At 39.7% G+C, this 22,358-nt stretch overlaps 1 protein-coding gene and 1 pseudogene across 2 annotated transcripts in view; both read left to right on the top strand.

Moving 5' to 3' along the window:
• Positions 1–22,358, top strand: part of Grid2 (glutamate ionotropic receptor delta type subunit 2) — a 1,417,491-nt gene that overhangs the window by 1,161,514 nt on the left and 233,619 nt on the right. For both annotated transcript variants that reach the window (XM_042273420.2, XM_042273418.2), the window contains exon 13: positions 12,471–12,666. In XM_042273420.2, the coding sequence (XP_042129354.1) occupies positions 12,471–12,666 (196 nt within the window). The remainder of the gene's footprint in view (positions 1–12,470; positions 12,667–22,358) is intronic.
• Positions 17,002–18,220, top strand: LOC102917169 (splicing factor 3B subunit 4 pseudogene; annotated as a pseudogene).

A 22,358-nucleotide genomic window follows, 5' to 3' on the forward strand; every position in this document is an offset into this window, starting at 1 on the left:
AATGAATTTAGGCATAAGGAGAAGGAGAGTCAGACTTAATGTCCACGGAGGAAACATTGAGTTGTGTATGTGCATGTGAGTTTTATAGGGGAAAATAGAATCACAGATTACTCTGAAATTCTGTTTCACCATTCTTTCTGTGGCTTTGGAAACATTGCCTACAGGGTCCAAGGAGGAAGGGAGGGGGTAAGGGTGGTAGAGAGGATTCCTAGCCAAGGGGGCTTAATTTATGTTGAATAATGCTGCGACTGTTTTGTGTTTTGATACAGTGACAAGGAGATATATATATCTATATATTCCCCCAGCATTTGAATTTTAGATATAATAGTCTGAGGATCCCAGCTTATATAATAACCTACTCTATCTCTTTCAGGGGCTCATCTACATAGATCACAGCACCCCTGTCTGTGCTGCCTCCTCAGGCAGCCTCTGGCCCCATGATAAGCTAACTGTGGTCTCTTCACTCCACTGTAACCACTAACATTTTGTCACCTTTGGTGTTACTGTGATGTGTTATAATGCAACGATGCTGAATCAGACAAGCTGTAATTTTTATTACAGTCATTTCTCAAGGAAAATTTACAAGCTGAACTTGATATCAGAAGGAGGGAACATAAACATGCCTTTGTTCTAACTTACAAAGTGCCCTGCTTTAAAACTTGAAGAATATTGGAAATAAAATGTCTCCTTTTTGATATTAAGAACTTTACATAGGCAATATATTAAAATATTCTTTTACAAATTTATTATGTACAAAGCAGTTTCATCAACTAAACTGCTTATAGTATAACTATATTCATTGTTGTAAAGCTAATATTTAAAGTGAAGTATGTCATAGAAATTTTATTATATTAAGTATTAAAGATCTCAGCATTTTATTACAATTCTCTTTTATTGGAAGACTAAGAGGAAACATTAATTTATCAAACAATATTGTATTAATGTGGCTATTTAGGAAACTATTTCTATATTTAGATGTAGTAATTTTAAATTCACCCTAGACTGTGACCACATTGCATACAAATTGAAGGCCTCTTATAATTAAAATCAAGAGTGATAGCAGCTCTGCTGAGCAGCAAAGTGGCCATTCTGTGATGGTGGGGGGTTCTAGGGAACCACAGTAAGTGTCTTCTCCATCCAGAGACCTTCTGTAGAGCTGTGGATGACTACTTGGCTATAGTGATATTATGTTCCCCAATATATTGTGCACCTTAATAAACTTATCTGGGGTCAGAGAACAGAACAACCGCTAGATAGACATAGAGGCCAGAAAATGGTGGCGCTCACACCTTTAATCCTAGCATTCTGGAGGCAGAGATCCATCCGGATCTCTGCGAGTTCAAAGCCACACTGGAACAGCCAGGCATGGTGACACATGGCTTTAATGCTAGGAAGTGATGGCGGGAAGCAGAAAGGTATATAGGGCATGAGGACCAGGAACTAGAGCCTGGTTAAGCTTTTACACTTTTAGCAGCAATTCAGCTGAGATTCTCTCCTCATGAGGACTCAGAAGCTTCCAGTTTGAGGAAACAGGATTGGCTGAGGAATTGGTGAGGTGAGGTTAGCTGTGGCCTGTTCTGTCTCTCTAATTTTTCAGCATTCACCCCAATACCTGGCTCTGGGTTTGTTTTTATTAATAAGACCTTCTAACAATTTGTGATACACTTGGCCCTTATTTATAAAAGTTCAAGGAATGAGTCCTTCTGTTTTACCTACACAGATATATTTTGCTTCTTCCTGCCTTGTACACTTGAGGTTTCTACTTTAGGGTACCCTCAACTGCAAACGGGAAGTATATTTTAGTACAGCTTTACTCCCATTATTGAAATGAGTAAATCGTTTTCTCGAAGCAGAAGCACTATTGTTGTAATATCCCCAAGACAATTATTTTATGTCTCAGGAATTCTTTGCTCTAGGTTGTACCCTGCTACTGGTATTCTGTTTTTCCATCTTTCCTTTTGCTCTCAACTATTTATTTTTATTGGATTTTTTAGTTTATTGTTTTATAAATAGTAGATTTAGTTTACTGATTATAGGAAATTCCAGAAAATTCTTTTAACCAAACAGTGCTTTTTAAATTTATCATTTATGTAACATATATGTAAAGTAAAAACAAATAATATAAAAATGTTATAAAGCAGAAATCCAAAATTCAACAGTTCCCATTAAAAGTTTGTATAAAAAGTATTCCTATAATAAACAGGGTACATAATTTTTGTTTCATCAATTTTGTGCATTCTGGAGATGAGTGAACTGCAGAAGAATTCTCAGAACTTCATTTAATGCTAGCTTTAGCTTTAAGGACCTTCAGGAAATCATTAGTTAACTCAATTTAAAAACACCCCAGAAGGTCAGAGATATATATTACATGAGATTTATGGCCATGGTTGTGTATTGCCTTGGGCATTTATTCTTGTTTACAATACTGTGTAATGTTTCAAATGTCGGTTCCCCATTCCAGAGTCTGTAAATTTGATGAACGTCAGCATCAGATGTGAACAGTGTGCCAAAGACACATATCATTTCTTAAATATCCATCATTAGAGTTGGAGACCCAAATAAATTCAATAAATTCCAGTGAGTATAGAGTGTTTTGTAGGTTAGAAAGTCCACAGGGCTCGATCAAACCTGAAGGAGGAAGATTGGCTAGGGAACTCTAGGAAGAGTTGGAGCGAGGCAGTGATAGTGATGGATGGACACAATCAAATTATATTATGTAAACAAATCAAAGTTTCAAGGAATAAATAAATGGATAACTAAAAAAACTAATTCTTTAGGGATTTCATACAATATATTATGATCATTTTCACCTCTCAAACCTACCCATACAACCTCTCTCTTATTAGATCCACCTTACCTCCCTAACCCTACAACCTCTAACTCCTTTCAAACACACATTACCACCCTACCCACACATATTTGTGCCCTCTTTTTAAAATAACCATTTGGCTCCGATTTGTGCTCTCTCTGTACACAATCCTGGGTGAGGAGCCATTCACTGTAGCATGGTCTAAGTACAGAAGGCACACCCTTAAAGAAAACTGACTTCCTCTCTCTGTCTCTAAGAAGCAATCAACTGTCTCTATATCCTTTTTAGGAATGACAACTCATGAACACTTTTCTGCTTCATGCTGGAGGGTTCATTGGCCTTGTCTTGTGCAGATCTTGTGCAAGCCACCACAGCTGTTGTGAGTTCATGACTGCAGCAGTCTTGGCTGATGGGAAGAAACAGTTTTACTCTAGTCCTACCCAGCATTTGTTCTGCCCCTTCTTCCTCAATAGTCCCTAAGCCTTGGTGAGAGGAGGTGATATAGATGTACAATTTGTGACTGAGCACTCCCCTGACATTTATTCTTTGTACTTTCAATAGTTGTGACTTTCCGCATTAACCACCATTCAGTGCACAAAGAATCTTCTCTTCACTAATCTATTGGAAGAAAGATAAAAATTTAGAGAATATTTTTGTACTTCATCCATTTATAAGAATGATAGTAGGCCATGGGTTCTTGGCAAGATTTATAGTACAAGGCATGATTTTACTCTGGGGAAGCAGGCCCTAAGTTCAGCCAGAATGCAGTTGGTTGCTGCCATAGCATTCTTGCCGCTATTGTACCAATGAGCCTGTCTTGCCATGCCAGTCATTACTGTCGTTCACAGGGTTCACAGATGGGTAATAATGTTACTGGCTCCTCCCACTCCCAATAGTCTGCAGAGTTTCTTCAATACTCTGAAAACTAGACAACAGGTAAGAGGCATCCTAATTGGTACAAGCTTGAGCTCTCTTAGTGTGTAGGAAGGCTATTGATTTGGGTATGCTTATTTTATAACCTGTTACACTTTGCTGAAAGTATTTATGAACTCTAGAAGTTTGCTGGTGGTGATTTTTGTGTTTCCTGTATATAAAATTATGTCATCTGCAAATTGGGATAGTTTGACTTGTTTTTTTCCTACTTGTGTATGTTTTATTTGTTTAATTGTTCAAGCTAGGATATCAAGAACTACATTGAATAAGAGTTATGGAGGCAAATGCCCTTACCTTGTTCCTGATCATACTGGGAATGCTTTGAGTTTCTAACCATTTAATGTGATGGTGGCCATCTGTTTGTCTTAGGTAGCCCTTATTGTGTTCAGATTTATTCCCTCCACATATAGTCTCTCTAGGGTTATTTTCATGAAAGGATTTTGGGTTTTCCATATCAATCAAAATGATTGTATAATTTATGTCCTTGAGTTCATCTGTAGTTAATTATATTTGTTGACTTATGTATATCAAATCATTCCTGAATCTCTGAAATGAAACCAACTTGACCATGGTGAATAATCCTTTTGATGTATGCATGAATACAGTTTGTACATATTTTATGGAGAATTTTTTTATTAAGAAAATTTTTTCATTCATTTTATACACCAATCAAAGATTCCCCTCTTCCCTCCTTCTGACCCCTAACCTCCCCCCACCCCACATTCTCCCCATAAGCAGGCAAGGACTCCTATGGGGAGGTATATCCAGTAGAGGCAAGTCCAAGGCCTTCCTCCAGCCTCAAGGCTGTACAAGGTATCCCATCATAAGTAGTGGGCTCCAAAAAGCCCCCTCATGCACCAAGGATGGATTCTGATTCTACTGCCAGGGGTTCTGGTCCCTTAAGCAGGTCAAATTACACAACTGTCTCACTTAACCAGAGGGCCTAGTCCAGTCCCATGCAGGCTCCACAGCCATTGATCCAACATTCATGAGTTCCCACTAGTTTGGTTTGGTCCTCTCTGTAGGTTTCCCCATCATGATCCTGATGTGCTTGCTCCTAGTCCCTCTTCTCTCTCTGACTGGACTCCTGGAGCTCTGCCTGGTGTTTAGCTGTGGATGTCTGCATCTGCCTCCATCATTAATTGGAGAAAAGCTCTGTGATGACAGTTAGGGTATTCACCAGTCTGATCACTGGGATAAGCCAGTTCAGTTCAGGCACCCTCTCCACTATTTCTAGTAGTCCAAGCTGGGGTCATCCTTGGGGATTCCTGGCAAATTACCTGGCACCAGGTTTCTCTCTATTCCCATGATATCTCCCTCCATCATGGTATCTTTCTCATTGCTTTCCCACTCCATCCCTCCAGCTTGACCATCCCATTTCCTTATGCTCTCATCCCCCATCCACTATCCTCCATTGTCCACACCTCATCCCAGTTTGCTCATGGAGATCTCATCTATTTCCCCTTCCCAGGGTAATCCATTTGTCCCTCTTTGAATCTTCCTTATTAGCTAGCTTCTCTGGAGTTGTGGGTTGTTGCTGATTATCCTTTGCTTTACTTCTAGTATCCATTTATGAGTGGGTACATACCATGTTTGTCCTACTGAATCTGAGTTACTTCATTCAGGATGTTTTCTAGTTCTATTCATTTGCCTGCAAATTTCATGGTGTTGTTATTTTTCTCTGCTGAGTAGTACTCCATTGTGTATATGTACCACATTTTCTTAATCCATTCTTAAGTTGAGGGGCATCTAAGTTGTTTCCAGGTTCTGGCTATTATAAATAATGCTGCTATGAACATAGTTGAGCATGAGTCCCTGTGGTATGATTGAGCATTCCTTGGGCATAGGCCCAAAAGTGGTATAGCTGGATCCTGAGGAAGACTGATTCCCAATTTTCTGAGAAACTGCCACACCGATTTCCAAAGTGGCTGTACAAGTTTGCATTCCCACCAACAGTGGGTTCCCCTTTCTCCACATCGTCTCCAACATAAGTTGCTGCAGTGCTTTTGATCTTAGTCATTATGACAGGTGTAAGATGATATCAGAGTCATTTTGATTTTCATCTCCCTGATGACTAAGGATGTTGAGCAATTCCTTAAATATCTTTCAGCCATTTGAAATTCTTCATTTGAGAATTCTCTGTTTAGCTCTATAGCCCAGTTTTTAATTGGATTGTTCAGTAGTTTGATGTCTAGCTTTTTGAGTTCTTTATGTATTTTGGATATCAACCCTCTGTCAGATGTGGGTTTGGTGAAGATCTTTTCCCATTCTGTAGTCTGTTGTTTTGTCTTATTTACTGTGTCCTTTGCCTTACAGAAGCTTCTCAGTTTCAAGAGGTCCCATTTTTAATTGTTGATCTCAGTGTCTGTGCTACTGGTTTTATATATAGGAAGTGGTCTCCTGTGCCACTGTGTTCAAGACTGCTTCCTTATTTCTCTTCTATCAGATTCAGTGTAACAGGATTTATGTTGTGGTCTTTGATCTACTTGGACTTGAGTTTTGTGCATAGTGATAGATATGGATCTATTTGCAATCTTCTACGTGTTGACATCCAGTAATGCCAGCACCATTTGTTGAAGATACTTTCTTTGTTCCATTGTACAGTTTTTGGCTTCTTTGTCAAAAATCAGGTGCTCATAGGTGGGTGGGTTAATGTCAGTGTCTTCAATTTGATTCTATTGGTCCACGTGTCAGTTTTTATGCCAGTACCAAGTTGTTTTTATTACTATAGCTCAATAGTAGAGCTTGATGTCAGGGATGGTGATGCCTCCAGAGGTGACTTTGTTGTACAGGATTCCTTTAGCTATCCTGGGTTTTCTGTTTTTCCAAATGGAGCTGAGTATTGTTCTTTCCAGTTCAGTGAAGAATTGTGTTGAGATTTTCATGGGGATTGCATTGAATCTGTAGATTGCTTTGGGTAAGATTGCCATTTTTACTATGTTAATCCTACCTACCCATGAGCATGGGAGATCTTTCCATTTTCTGATATCTTCTTCAGTTTCTCTCTTCAGGGACTTAAAGTTCTTGTCATACAGGTCTTTCACCTGCTTAGTACGAGTTACCCCAAGATATTTTATATTATTTGTGGCTATTGTAAAGGGTGATCTTTCTCTGATTTCTTTTTCATACCATTTATCATTTGTATATAGGAGGGGCACTGATTTTTTTTAGTTAATCTTGTATCCTGCCACATTACTGAAGGTGTTTATCAGGTGTAGGAATTCCCTGGTAGAATTTTGGGGGTTACTTATGTATACTATCATATCATCTGCAAATAGTGAAAGTGTGAGTTCATCCTTTCCAAATTGTATCCCCTTGATCTCCTTTTGTTGTCTTATTGCTCTAGCTAGAACTTCAAATACTATATTGAATAAATATGGGGAGAGCAGACAGCTTTGTCTTAGTCCTGATTTTAGTGGAATTGCTTTGAGTTTCTCTCCGTTTAATTTGATGTTGGCTATTGGCTTGCTATAAATTGCCTCTATTATGTTTAGGTGTGTTCCTTGTATTCTTGATCTCTCCAAGACCTTTATCATGAAGGGGTGTTGGATTTTGTTAAAGGCCTTTTCAGCATCTAATGAAATGATCATGTGGTTTTCTTCTTTCAGTTTGTTTATATTGACAGGTTTTCATATGTTGAACCATCCTTGCATCCATGGAATGAAGCCTACTTGATCATGGTGGATAATTTTTTTATGTATTCTTGGAGTTGGTTTGTCAATATTTTATTGAGTATTATTGCATCAATGTTCATGAGGGAGATTGGTCTGTAATTCTTTTTCTTTGTTGCATCTTTGTGTGGTTTGGGTATCAAGGTAACTGTAGCCTCATAAAAAGAGTTTGGTAATGTTCCTTCTGATTCTGTTGTGTGGAACACTTTGAAGAGTATTGGTATTAGCTCTTCTTTGAAAATCTGGTAGAATTCTGTGCTGAAACATATGGCCCTGGACTTTTTTTAGTTGGGAGACTTTTAATGACTGTTTCTACTTCCTTGGGAGTTATTGGTCTATTTAAATAGTTTATCTGGTCTTGATTTAACTTAGGTATGTAGTACCTATCCAGAAAATCATCCATTTCTTTTAGATTTTCCAATTTTGTGGAGTATAGGTTTTTGAAGTATGATCTGATGATTCCCTGGATTTCCTCATTGTCTGTTGTTATCTCTCCCTTTTCATTTCTGATTTTGCTAATTTGGATGCTGTCTCTCTGCCTTTTGATTAGTTTGGAAAAGGGCTTGTCTATCTTGTTGATTTTCTCAAAGAACCAACTCTTTGTTTCATTTATTCTTTGTATTGTTCTCTTTGTTTCTATTTTATTGATTTCAGCCCTCAATTTGATTATTTCTTGGCATCTATTCCTCCTGGGTGAGTTTGCTGCTTTTTGTTCTAGAGCTTCTAGGTGTGCTGTTAAGTTGCTAGGGTGAGATTTCTCCAACTTCTTTATGTGGGCATTTAATGCTATGAATTTTCCTCTTAGAACTGCTTTCATAGTGTCCCATGAGTTTGCTTATGTAGTACATTCATTTTCATTGAATTCTTATTGAGAATTTTTGAGTCAATATTCATCAAGGAGTTTGGCTGATAAATCCCTTCTTTGGAGCTGTGGTTGGATCTTTGTATTTGTTAGTGTCAGGGTGATTCTGGCTTTCTACAAATAGCTTGTAACTCTTCCTTCCATTTCTAATTTATGAAATAATTTGAGGATTATTGGTTTTAGTTTTTTCTTTGAATATCTGGTAGAATTCTGCACTGAATCCAAGCCCTGGGTTTTTTCCCTCTTAGTTCAGAGATTGTTAATTATTGCTTCTATCTCGATTGTTAAAGATCTAAGTTATTTACTTTACATTGGCTAAACTTCAGTAGGTATTATACATCTAGAAATCCACTTACTTCTTTTAGATGTTTTCAATTTAATGGAATATGACTTTTTGAAGTATGTTCTCACAATTATCTGAATGTATTCAGTGTCTATTGTCATGCTGTCCTTTCAATCTCTAATTTTATTAATTTGAGTCTTCTCTTTCTTTTTGTTAAACTGGCTAAATTTGTGATTCTTTTTCTACATTTCAAAGAACGAAATATGTTCTACTGATTCTTTTTATTTTTAAAATTTATATTTCTTTAATTTTAACCTTAATCTTCACTGGTTTTCTCCATGTACTTCCTTTGGGATTGGTTTGTTATTGTTTCTCTAATTTTTATGACTCTTTATCAAGTTGATTATTTGGGATCTCTGAATTTTTAATGTGAGCACTTTTACTTATAAACTTCCTTGTTAAGATAACTTTCACTTCTCTCACAGATTTGGATATGTTATGTTTACATTGTCACTTAATTCTAGTGATATTCTAGGAACTTTGAAAATGTTCCTTCTTAATTTCTAAATGATCCATCATCACTGAGTTCTATGTTGCTTACTCTCCATGAATTTACGTACTTTATATGGTTCCTCTTGCCATTCACATCTAGTTTTATCATCTCATTGTGGTTAGAATATAGGTGATAGTTTCAGTTTTTCTGTTTGTTGAGATTTTCTTTTTATCCTAGTATGTGATCTCTTTTAAAGACAGTTCCATGGGGGTACTGAAGAGAATGTATATTCTTTAGCATTTGAGTAGAATGTTCTATAGATGTCTGTTATGTCCATTTGATCTATGATGTTATTTAATTCCAGTGTTTCTTCATTCATCTTTTGGACAGTTGATCTATCAAATGCTGAGAGTGAGATATTGAAGTCATTCACTATTATTTTGTTTGGGTTAATCCATAATTTTTAATCTTGTGGTGTTTGCTTTAAGAAGTTGGATGAGCCTATAATTTGTACATATATTTTTATTTAGAATTATAGTTATTCTGATGGATCAATCCCTTTCAATGAGTATGAAGTAACTCTCTTTATCTCTCCTGGTAAGAACTGGTTTGAATTCTGTTTTGTCAGATGTTAAAAGAACAGCACTTGATTGCTTCCTGGTTTCCTTTGCTCAGAGTCCTTTTCCCTTCTTTTTACCATTAGGTGCATTTCTTGGAGGCAGCAGAAAGAAGGGTTCTGTCCTCTAAACCAAACTATTTTGTTCTTTGATGTAAATTGTGATGATCAATACTGACCACTGCTGGCCCCTAGATTATGCTTCTGCTGCTTTTAAAGGGTCCATCATTCTCATGTGAGTTACCAGCTCTACTTGTACATGGAGGGTTGGTTTTTTTTTTTTTTATGCTTTGTTCTGTGGGCTGTAGATAGCCTAAACAAAGTCTGGCCAGTCCGAGTTGCTGTGTTCCCACAGTGCTGTTGATGGCTGTGTGGTACCCAAGGTTCTATTCGGAGTTTTTGGTACCCTTCAAAGTTACAGCTTCATCTTTCCTGTTCTGGCACCAATAACATCATGGAAGCAGTGACTGGGAACCCCTTCTATGAAATCCTTACCAATCCACCTTTGTAGATTTTCCAGTAAGAGTCTTTTATCTCCATTTGCCTAGGGGGAGATACCACTATGGTTATGGAAGATATTTTCAATCAGTCTTCTAAATGTAGAGAGTGTTGTTTGGTCCAATGGTAGAAGGGGTGTGTTCTGTTAAACCCAAGAAGTGCAAGGAGAAAAGACCAAATCCATGACTGTCTGATTAAAGCAAGCTGCATTGTGGGGTACACCTGGGACTTGACAGCTCTCTCACCCTAAGTCATGATTTAGGAAGGTAGCGTAGCCACTGCTGGCCTCCTGAAGTCCTGTTTATTAGAAAGATGAGGTGTTTACAGAGGTGAGAGAGTCAGCTGTTGTACACTGTTAGAAAGACACAATGAAGGGGAAGGAACAAGGGTGAGGACAGTTTGAGTGATGATCAAGTCAAACCCAAGATTTGGAGAAGTAGCAGATGGAGTCATTAAGTATTCCCATTCCTTGTAGTTCCCAAACTATAATCAGCCACTGGAATTACTTGTCTTCTATTCTACAATCTTACCTGGAAATAAAAAATAGATTTTTCTTAAAAAAAAAAAATCAAGGAAACTAGCCATATAACCTTAGACAAAGAAATGCTATTTCTAGCTCAAAGATTGTTTTGAAATTTTGGAGTATTATCATAAAAACTGAAAATATATTCAGCATGAAATGTGTCCCACCTGAATTTAACCAGAGCAGTCTTTTTTATTTAAATTTTATTATAATTTAATTTAATTTTACCTATCAGCCACAGATTCCTTTGTTCTCCCCCTCCCGCACCTCCCCCCCCCCCGCCCCCGTGCCTACCCCCCAGCCCATCCCCCATTCCCATCTCCTCCAGGGCAAAGACTCCCCTGAGGATTGAGTTCAACTTGGTAGATTCAGTCCAGGCAGGTCCAGTCCCCGCCTCCCAGGCTGAGCCAAGTGTCCCTGTATAAACCCCAGGTTCCAAACAGCCAGCACATGCACTGAGGACAGGTCCTGGTCCCACTGCCTGGATGCCTCCCAAACAGATCAAGCTAATCATCTGTCTCACTTATCCAGGGGGCCTGATCCAGTTGGGGGCTCCTCAGCTATTGGTTCATAGTTCATGTGTTTCCATTCGTTTGGCTATTTGTACCTGTGCTTTTTCCAACCTTGGTCTCAACAATTCTCGCTCATACAAACCCTCCTCTTTCTTGCCAAATGGACTCCTGGAGCTCTACCTGGGGCCTGGCCATGGATCTCTGCATCCAGTTCCCTCAACATTGGATGAGGTTTCTAGCACAACAATTAGGGTGTTTGGCCATCCTATCACCAGAGTAGAACAGAGAGGGAGAACAAGGAATAAGAGACCATGATAAATGAAGACCACATGAGAATAGGAAGAAGCAAAGTACTAGAGAGGTCCACAGAAATCCACAAAAATTCCTCCACAATAGATTACTGGCAATGGTCAAGAGACAGCCCTAACTGACCAAAGCAGTCTTTTAACTGTCTTTGTCTATTTCCTTGCTCTGCTCATCCTTGTCTTCTTCCTTTCCCAGTTTTCTTCTTTTCCCCCCTCACCCTTTTCTACACACACACACACACACACACACACACACACACACACACGCACACACACACACACTAGAAAAAATATAACCAAGGAAACAGAGAAACACCAGCACCTTCAAGTGGAAACATGACCTTCAGGGTCTCATGCCCTGTATTTGAATCCTGGCTCTGTTCCTCATTGGCTATGTCACACTGCCCATTTAATCTCATAACCCATCTTATCTGGAACTTGGGTGAAATAGTTCTGAATGTAAGGCATTCCAGTGTGGATAATATATGTCACTTGCTTGTCATTATATATTATCCATGCACTAATGTCTATCATAAATACTAGATTTTACATATTTATTAGACTTCAAAACATGCTGTTTATGTAAAACACAATTATGTTATAAAAGCTTTAAAGCCTTGTCACACAGGGAGACAGACGAACAACTTAATTTGTCACTACTAATTTGCCTCTACTTTGATGAGATAGCTCAATTTTCCCCCATGAAGCCTCTACACACAGCGAAAGCATTAGTACTAAAACCTTCACCTTCACTTTGCTGATGATGTTGTATCTTGATAACTTGCGGTCTGTAACTTAAAGCAGTTCTTCTTAAACATTATATTTCAATATTAAGAAACCAGAAGTTAAGAAAAGTTGTTTCGTGTCTGGCTTTGGGTGAATGACCCTTTTGTTCCTTCAGTTGTATTCTACGTAACAATACTCAGCACTCTTTCTTATGTCTCTCTTCTCTCCCAATAACCAAGGTCTCTTCAGGATCTGTCCAAGCAAACAGACATCCCTTACGGCACAGTCTTGGACTCTGCAGTGTATCAGCATGTCCGCATGAAGGGGCTGAATCCTTTTGAGAGGGACAGCATGTATTCCCAGATGTGGAGAATGATCAACCGAAGCAATGGGTCAGAGAACAATGTTCTGGAGTCCCAAGCAGGCATCCAAAAGGTACCATGCACTTCATTCATAGTCTTTAGCAGATTGTCTTCAACATGGTCATGGCTAAGTTGACATTTCTTTTTCTCTTTTATTATAATTCTGACAATGAATTTTCAGGTAAATTATATTTTTATTGTTTTAAGGAAGGTCTCATGCAACTCGTATTCTCATAGGGAAAATTCTAGGTCCCCTGTGATGTCTTTCCCTTGGAAATAACTTCCCCTTGGAAATCCAAAACTAAAAGCTGATGCTGTCATTTTGTTCAGAAAAGGATTAAGGACTTACAAACACGATGACTAAATAAGTTTTCCCAAATCCCATTCCAAATATCATTCATGTTATCCAATTCATTTAAATGACTCAAGGTGCTTTCTACACAGCATTTGTTTTTAAGACTAAAACTTTATCTTTGCTTGTGATTATCTAAAGCTATTTGGAAGAAAAATTTAATCTTGTCCACAAATACAATTCCTGTGAATGACTGTTTCTGTTTTCCAAGGTGAAAATCTTTATCTGCTTATTTTTCTATAACCACCATTTAGAAGTAGATATATTTAAAAGGCTTAGAAAGGCTTTTACACATATTTAAAAAAATAAGAGCTATTCTTCATTCTGGATGTAGTTTATTTATAAACATACACAAGCAATTCAGCTCCCAATAGCCTCCATGAAAGAACTGGGTAAATTTTGCTTAAAATTATAACCAGTGGCTTACTCTGGTTGGCATTCATTAGGTGATCATTGAATAAACAAATAAACAAACAAACAAATGAATGAATATCAATAACAGAAATAGTAATGCTCACTTTTTCTTTATGACCTTCCATATCAGAATAATTCTGACCCCAAGTCTGAGCTTCCTGCTCAGAGGGCAAGTACACTGCTGGAGGAGGATTTTATTATTCCTGTTCCAGTATGGCTCTCAGCCTCTGGGATCAACCTAAATCATCTTTGCTGAGGCCATATTGGTGTCATTGTCTTGAGAACGGATGCTGATTATGTCATCTTCTTTACAAATATTAACAATGCTTATGAGAATGTGAATATTCTTAGCATGTCAGGAGTAGCCTTTAAGGAAGGAAATGCATGATCTTGATCTATTTAGAGAATTGTCTGATGTCTTTGCCCTCATTATATAAATCCAAAGTGTTGGCCAAATCTAAAGACCAAAGTGTTGATTGGAAATATGACTTTTCACCAGGTGGTGGTGGTGGTGGTGGTGGTGGTGGTGGTGGTGGTGGTGCACGCCTTTAATCCCAGCACTTGGGAGGCAGAGGCAGGTGGATCTTTGTGAGTTCGAGGCCAGCCTAGTCTACAGAGCAAGATCCAGGAAAGACACAAAGCTACACAGAGAAACCCTGTCTCGAAAAAACAAAAAAAAAAAAATGAAATATGACTTTTCTTGTCTTTGTCAAAAGGACCATTGGCTCCTGGAAGATTAACATGGCATCGACAGAGTAGAAGGCTAGGAGTGGACTGTGGACCAGTGTGTGGTTAAGCATGTATACTGAGGGAAGGAGAAAAGGGTGGATGTTTTGGGTTTATCATGTAGGTACTCACAGAATGTGAGTTCATTTGAGCTTCTTATTAGTCTTTTAAAGGGTTGGAAGAAATAAGTTTCCTTCATATTATTGGCCACCAAAAATGAATCTTACAGGCCAGGAGGAGTACTTTCACACAGGAGTGTGTATTCAGTGTAGATGAAGCCCTCAGTCATCCCCCAGCATCACCTTCTATTGCAGAAAAACAGAAATATTATTTTTGAAGATTAGTATAGATAAAAATTCATATTTTGTAATTGTACTACATTTCAGTAGGGAAAGCTGCCCAGAGAGAGTACATTTTCTTTCATCAGACATATATAATCTCAAAAAAGTATTTTAAAACCAACATATGCAGTCACTCATGCATCAGTGTATCCTTTTCCAAATATTTGTTAAATACTAGCTATGTACCAGGCCCCTAGATATGAAGTAGAGATTTGTTCAGCATTACAGAAAAGGTCACTGGGCTCATGAGCTGGAGTCTGGTAAGGAAGACAAAAGAGATATAAAACATGATTTAAATGGTGATAGATATCATAAGTTTTTTTTTAATAGAGTGAAGAGACAATGTACAATTCATAGTTTTTTCTCAATGTCTCTCACTTCACTCATTGACAATAATAATCCCAGTGGAAGAAAAAAAACATGAGCTGAGATGTCCTCACATCCTGGATTTGAGGATAGCTTGATTTTTTTTGAATAAATTCTGTAAATAGTCACGTATATTTTAGAATCTCCCTGGGCCTTGAGAGTTTCATCATGATGATAAGAATTCCTAGGTTACACAGGTTTTGTCAACATTAAATAAAGCCACTCATGTTGATTTTCTTCTGTAATCGCAGCATTTGGGAGACAAAAGCAGGAGAACTGTGAGTTCTAGACCAGCCTAGGGTACATAGCAAGATTCCATCTCCAAAACCTAAAGATATGTAAATAATAAAGATGAAATAATATGACATATGTAAAGCTTCAATAAATAATATGAGCAGAGGCAGAAACCTATCTTTTAAGATAGTTTGGGAGATTAACAAGAGAATAGACACATGAAGAATTTGTAGCTACAAAACTCTATCATTTACTGCTTCCTCCTTTAATTTATAATTATGGTATAATAAAAAAAGAAGCACAGTATGAGAAGTAGAAAGCAATTTCTATTTCCTGAGAGTTGGCTGATTAGGAAAGTTAGAGGAAGTCCAGTCCTGAGACGTTGTCTTCTGCCTTTTATGGAAGGGTAATGAGGACTGACATGATGAGTAAGCAAACCTGTGCCAAATGCGTTTGTAAATTTCTTTCCCCAAATTGGAAGCAGCTGAAAATTGACTGGCTACAGGATTGGCCGTAATAATAAAGTGTATTTGGGTTCAGTTTGTAAGGTTTAAGGCAAGTTTTACTAAAAAAGGAAAATCAACCACCGAACAATAACCTCCTTGATCTGTCGAAGTTCATCGAAGGTTCTGAAATCCAGACCTGTAAGACACGAAGCCTGACTGTTGGTTCTTTGTCCAAAAACTGGCCTTGCACAACTCACATAGCTGCTTCCTCTTCACTGTCACTGCTTTCTAATTTGTGGAGGCAGGAAAAAGAAAAAAGAAAAAAAGTCCTTCAGCTGTATCTCTAACAGAAATCCATATCTGCAGTAACTGCCTCACAGAGAAACCCGCGTCGCTGGGTAGAACAGTCCTCACAATCTATAACTTTGAATAGATCTCATTAATGTCTTGGGCGCTACTTGTTCTTAATTGAGCTACCAGTTTCCCCTCCTGGAAGGCATAACCTGATCCCCTTAGGTATCTTTGTTCTGTTGTGCCAGAGACATCTGTGTAAACGAACAGTAAGTGGAGAGTTCATATTCTTGTAAGACAGTCACGTGGACTGAGCCATCCTAATTAAACTAAAACTAATATGTTGCTGTGTTCTGCCTGGGGATTTTTGCATAAGTATTCAAAAGATATGATTTGGGAAATGCAACTGAGAATTTTTTTCAGGAAGTGAACGGTTATTTTTGAGTACCTTCTGTGTATCAGGCAGTTGTCACATTGGTGAAGAGAAATGGGAACAAATGCTTCCCTGGAGTTAACCTTCTAGCAAGGGAGGCAGACAATAAAGAAAAAAAAAACTATTGTGTGTTCAGGAGTGAGGAAAGTTAAAGAGAAGGAAAGTGCAGAGCTTTGGGGTGTGGACGAGCTGTTATTCCAGCTCCTTAGATCTGGTAACCAAGGAAGGCTTCACTGTGAAGGAGACACTGGAATAAAAACTTGAAGCAGTGTGTGGGGGCCAAGGGAGACAGAGAAACTGACAAAGAGAGACACAGAGAGAGATTGAGAAATAGTGGTGTGTTTCTAGGCAAAATATTTTTAGACAGAGAGTCAGCCAGTGCAAAGGTTCCAAGGTGGGCAATATGCCTGGATTTTCCTAGACTATGAAAGGGAATGTGACCTGGTGAAGTAAACCTCCAGCATCTGTAGCAGAGATTCATCGAGAGCAGAGAGTTAGAAAATCAAAAGGTGAAGTGGAGGAAGTCACACAGGGTCTTCTTCTTTATAGCACGGCCCTCTGAGGTGACAGCAAGAGCCCCACCCCACCCCAGAGTTGATGATAAACACAGACTCTCAGCCCCACCCAAGTCCTCTGAAAGTGGACCTTGGTTACAAGATTTGAGAATGATTCTTGTGCATAGTAGAGTTTACTTCATAGTAATGCAGGACTGTCTAGAATATTCTGATTTGGCTTTCAACTACGAGGATTAGGAAGCTCAAGAGGGATTTTAACAGAAATGTAATCTGACTGAAGTTACATTTTGATGAAGCAGCAAGGCTATGACTTTGTTGAATTCTTGAGTGAGGAAGATGCTGATTATGCACTAAGATTATGAATATGATCAAACTCTATGGGAAGCTGATAGGAGTGGGCAAAGGCTTCAGCTCACAACAAAAACCTGAATGTAGGAGCCAACATTTTCTTTGGGAACCTGGACCCAGAAATCTATGAGAAGCTGATTCATGATTCTTTCAGCATCTTTGCGGTCATCTTACCATCCCCAAAATTATGCAGGACCCTGGAACAGGCAACTCCGAGATTTATGCCTTCATTAATTTTGCTTTATTTGATGCTTTGGATACAGCAACTGTAGCCATGAATGAGCCATAACTTCATCATCACCCTATCACTGTGTCTTATACCTTCAAGAAGGACTCTATGGGCAAGTGTCATGGCTCAGCAGCTGAACAACTTCTAGCAGCCCAGAACCCACTATTCCAGGCTGACTGCCCTCATCAGCTGTTTGCAGATATACCCCCTCCACCCTGTGTCCCGAGTCCTGTGGTTTCATCCCTGGGTTCTGGGCTTCCCCCACCAGGCATGCCTCCTCATGGCTCCTTCCCACCTCCAGTGCCGCCTCCTGGAGCCCTCCCTCCTGGGATACCCACAGCCATGCCCCTACCACCTATGCCAGCTGGAGCTGGAGGACGTGCTCCCCCCAGCAGTAGAAACTCCAGGAGCTGGGCATCCTAGTCACGGTCATTCACATCCTCATCTAGTCCTACCAGGTGGGATGCACCATCTAGGGATTTCCCCAATGTAGCTGGCTCACCATAGCCCCCCCATGGCCTAGGACACTCACGCTGGGTGGGCCTCTAGACTCTGAGGGGCAGCCAACACCCGAGCCACCTCCGGGAATGCCTCATCCTGGACCTCCTCTGATGGGCATGCCACGACCGGAGCCTCCTTTTACATCTCCCGTGGGTCATGCACGTCCCATCCCTCTACACAGTATGCATGGGCCTCCTCCACTGAAGTCCGCTCATGGATACACTGGTCCTCTGAGAACCCCTCCCTATGACTACCAGCAGGGACCCCTCCCTCCACCCAGACTCACTCCACGGCTCCCACTTCCACCTTGTCCATTCGGGGCCCACGTGCTTAGTAAACTGTCATCCATTGCCTCCCTCCTATGTCCTTCCCGTATCTTCACTTCTTGGACCAGTCAGAGCTGCTCTAGCTCATCGGGGCTAATGTACTGACCCATCTCCACAGCTCTGTCCCCATTTCAATGTCATTTTCCCCCCACAGGGAGTGGGGCTTCTTCATTTTTGTTTTAAAATGTTGGCCCTAATTGTTTTACACATAATAGAGAAAATAAAACTACACTTCTTGCTTAAAAAAAAAAAAAGTAGAGGAAGAAAAAGCTGCTTTATTTTCCTCTGGGGTAGAACGCAGGGCCTCTTCCATGGTAAGAAGTGCTATAGCAATGACACCCAATCCTAGTAGACACGTATTTTGAAAAGTTTGCCTAACAGGATGCTGAGACAAGTGGTTTCTGAGAGGGATGAGAGGTTTAGGGACTGTTTGTTTTGGTTTGGTTTGGTTTTGAGACAAGGTTTCTCTGTGTAGTTTTTGGTGCCTGTCCTGGATCTCACTCTGTAGCCCAGGCTGGCCTCCAACTCACAGAGATCTGCCTGGCCCTGCCTCCTGAGTACTGCATGTGCCACTGCCACCCATCCAGGTTTAGGGACTTTTTGAGAAATCCCTAATGTAGATGGGTACCATGTCTGTAGAGTGAAGGGATTGTAAGTAGGAAGGAAATTCATGTTTCAGAAGAGAGATGACAGAATTGCTGGAAAACGTAAGTAGGAGATACTTTGTAAATTCCAACTGGAGGACTGAGGATTAGCACAATCCATCCAAAACTGGAAGAAAGAAGAGGCAGCAGACAGACACACATGTGGGTGATAGAAGGATGCGGTGACAGGAACACAGAGGTCATTTATTACTATTTTTTATTTACACAAATAAACAAGAACCTAGGTCTTCGTCTTAGTTTGGAAATTTGGGGAATAAAGGAATAGGGATGGAAATTCTGGAAAATGGAAGAAACTTAGGGTCAGCAGACTTCCTAGATAAGACTAAGCATTATTTTACAATGGTGGATGCAACTAGTAATGCAGTACATCAGCACAGTTAGTCCCTCTGTCTGTCCTGTTCAGCTGCCTGAGAGTAAACACGGAGTGGGCATGGTAAATTTCACCAGATCTGGTGTCAGATAAATAAGTATCAGAAAAAACAACAGGGACAACAGAGTTGATTATGCAAAACAAGTGATTATTATTATTACTGTCATGGATTCTGATCTGCATATGAATGTGATCACAAAGGAAAACTAAGGACACCAAGAAGATGGTAGGAACAATCAATTACAGGTCAGAATGAGACTGAGGGGATGATGGGTTCTGTAGGCTAGAATAATAGAGTTCAAAGTAGTATGAGGTTGGTTCTGAGAGGACACATTTGAAATTGAGATTATTAAGAGCGCTGCTGCTGTGTTTAAAGATGGCACGGTGTGGGGGAGTGCTTGACTGGAATAAAAAGAAAAGCACTCTTTGGCAATGAGGATGACAAGAGACTGGGAAATCAGTTACCGGAAAAGAATGTCTAGATCCAAAAATACACAGAGAGCTGGCACACAGAAGAGTGACAGAAAACCATATAGTAAAACCAAGGAGAGCTGAGGGGATGAGCAGATGAGTAGCAGGTAGTACAGTCTGGTGACAGGAGCTGGAAGACTAGAGGATGTCAGTGGCAGGCATCCAGGAGTATTGGAATAATGAAAAGGTTCCAATCCACCCTGATGGTGTGAATGTTGTAGCAAAGGAAAACAGCACCAAGTGAGACAAGTAGAAGCCTCACAGTTCCCCAGAGGAGAAGCAGGTCCTAATGAGCAAAAGAAGGTAGAAGAAGTCTTCAAAGAGCAAATGGGGGATATAGGTCCGGGAACCATGCATTTTGGTTTGCCTAAGATGGTCTCATTTTTCCAACACTTTCAGCACTGTTCACTATATCACCTTTCTCTCTTGAGAATTCCCACATGATAATTATACAATCTCCCTAAACCCATGGATTGTGCTGATGATGTAACTCCTGAAAGTATCTGGAGAGCTATTTAAAATCTGCTTATGTGTCCACCCATATCACTGATATATAAGTAATGATCCAGGAACCTAGGGCTTGGCATAATGGTGAGCAAACAAAGCCAAACATATCTGTGGCTCTAAACAAGGAATGATGAGATGTTGAACCATGAGTGCCAGATGGATGTGCATGTTTGCAGGGGCATATTGGGATGTGAACATCTCTGACCCCCAAGACATCAGGGTAAAAGGCCTGGTCAGCTTTGTTCTATAAGTAGCCAAGGTTAGAGTGCATTGCTTGCTCAGATTTTGGGGGCTAGGATGGAGACTAGCTAATGAATGCTAGACTTTAAGAAGTGAATACATACAGACCAAGTTATACAAAGCAGGGGAAAGCCCATGTATAGAACACAAATATCAACCACGGTACAATTGTGTTTATACTTAATCTTGGTCTTAGGTACCACTAACCCATGGGAGCCATATTTTCTTTTCTAGTTATTCCCTTCCCCTCCTCTTCCAGCTCTGTAATATCATTTGGCATTGAGTGGAAATGCCAAAGTAGAGTAAACATAATAAGCCTGAAGCTGAAAGATGGATCAAATGAGTTTCAGTGAACAACTTGGTGATAAACGGACTGGGTGTATAACTTTAAAATCTGGCGTAGGTCCTTATTAAAAAAAAAAAAAAAAAAAAAAAAAAAAAAAAAGAATCATCAAGCTGAACACTCCTTGAGAAAAACTAAGCAGCCCTGGGCTGTGAGAGGCCAAGCAGTGGGTTGTCACAGTGCTGGGCTTGGAGCTGGCAATGTGCTAGCTACTTTTGCAGTCTTGCCAAATGATGGCATTAAACAATGTGATTCACTTTAGCACAAGCCCCGCCCCCACTCCCACAGCCTCAGCTTGGATCGCATTGGTGTGTTTTCAGTCTCTCCAGAAATCAGAGTTTTTATGTAGGTGTTAGTAATCACACAGTCTAAAGAGGAGAGGCAGAGGGAGAAAGAGAGAGGCAGCATCCATGTAGTCATTCTGCAGTCTCGTAGTCCATCTCTTGCGTTTGATGGGTATTTCTGATCGCTCTCTTTAAGACTTATTTTAGTTAATAACCCTTGTGGATTTTTGCATAAAATTCAGTGTTGATTCTGTATCTACTCAAAAAGAGAAGGAGAAATCTAGAGTTAAGAACTTCTTAAATATTCACTGGTGTTTCAGTATGTCAGATTCTGGAGCACACAAACCAGGCTACAGCTATGTTCTTGTCTTGATGCTCAGAGGAAAAAAAAATGTGTGTGGAGTAGATGCTGATCAAAATAATGAGGTGCCATGTGTGTGTAAGGATGACACTGTTTGTCAGAGTGCATGGTCTTCAGATTGCTCTTTTTCATAGTGAAAACTGGATTTTGAAGCCAGGACAGAATCCTTATTGACTCAAGTTCTTCTCATTAACCACTCTCAGTTCTATGCCGTCTACTCACTGACTTCTTGCAACAATGACGGTTTCCTCCTGGGAGCCCCACGAGTCTGTGGCTAGGGCTGCTTCAACACACACTCTTGAACTCAAGCGGAAAACCTGCCTAGGAACTCTTGACTTCAGAGTCCCCACTGTGCTCAGGGATTCTTGGACAGGAAGTACTTTAATAACACTGACCGTTTGCTCAGTTCTTACTTTAAACCTTTTGCAAATTGGAAAATGCCATGTATTCCTAAAAATTCTGCTGGGAAAAATAAACTCATAATCCTACTAGAATTCTAAAATCGGTTCACTTTGCTCACCTCGTTTTACCCCCAGGGTCAGCGTCCACTGACAGTGGGGCACGTGGTTTTCTCACGTTTCCTGTCCCTTTAATCAGACGGTGTATACAAATAAGTTCACATATGCATCAAGGATTTTAGCTTGAGTCATGTTTTTCCTTATATTTATTTATTTGTGTGTTTGTGGAAAGTGCATGCCACCTGCCACCATTCTTGAATGAAGATCAGAGGACACTTGCTAGAGTGGGTTCTCTTCCTCCACTGTGTGGATTGAACCCAGGTCATCAGACGAGGTCATCAGACTTGGCACTGAGCCCTTCTGACTACAGAGCCCTCTTGTTGGTCCCTGGTTCATATTTGGATTATCTTAACAAAAAAGGCACATTGTGCCTTTATCTTTTTAAATTTCTATATTATAAACTTGTTTCAGGTTAGAATATATGACCTGTACACCATTGCTATACCTTCCAAATAGCCCATGAACTTGTTAAATGCATGGAAGT

This window comes from Peromyscus maniculatus, chromosome 3 (assembly GCF_049852395.1).
Source record: "Peromyscus maniculatus bairdii isolate BWxNUB_F1_BW_parent chromosome 3, HU_Pman_BW_mat_3.1, whole genome shotgun sequence".
In the NCBI taxonomy this organism is placed as follows: Eukaryota; Metazoa; Chordata; class Mammalia; order Rodentia; family Cricetidae; genus Peromyscus; species Peromyscus maniculatus.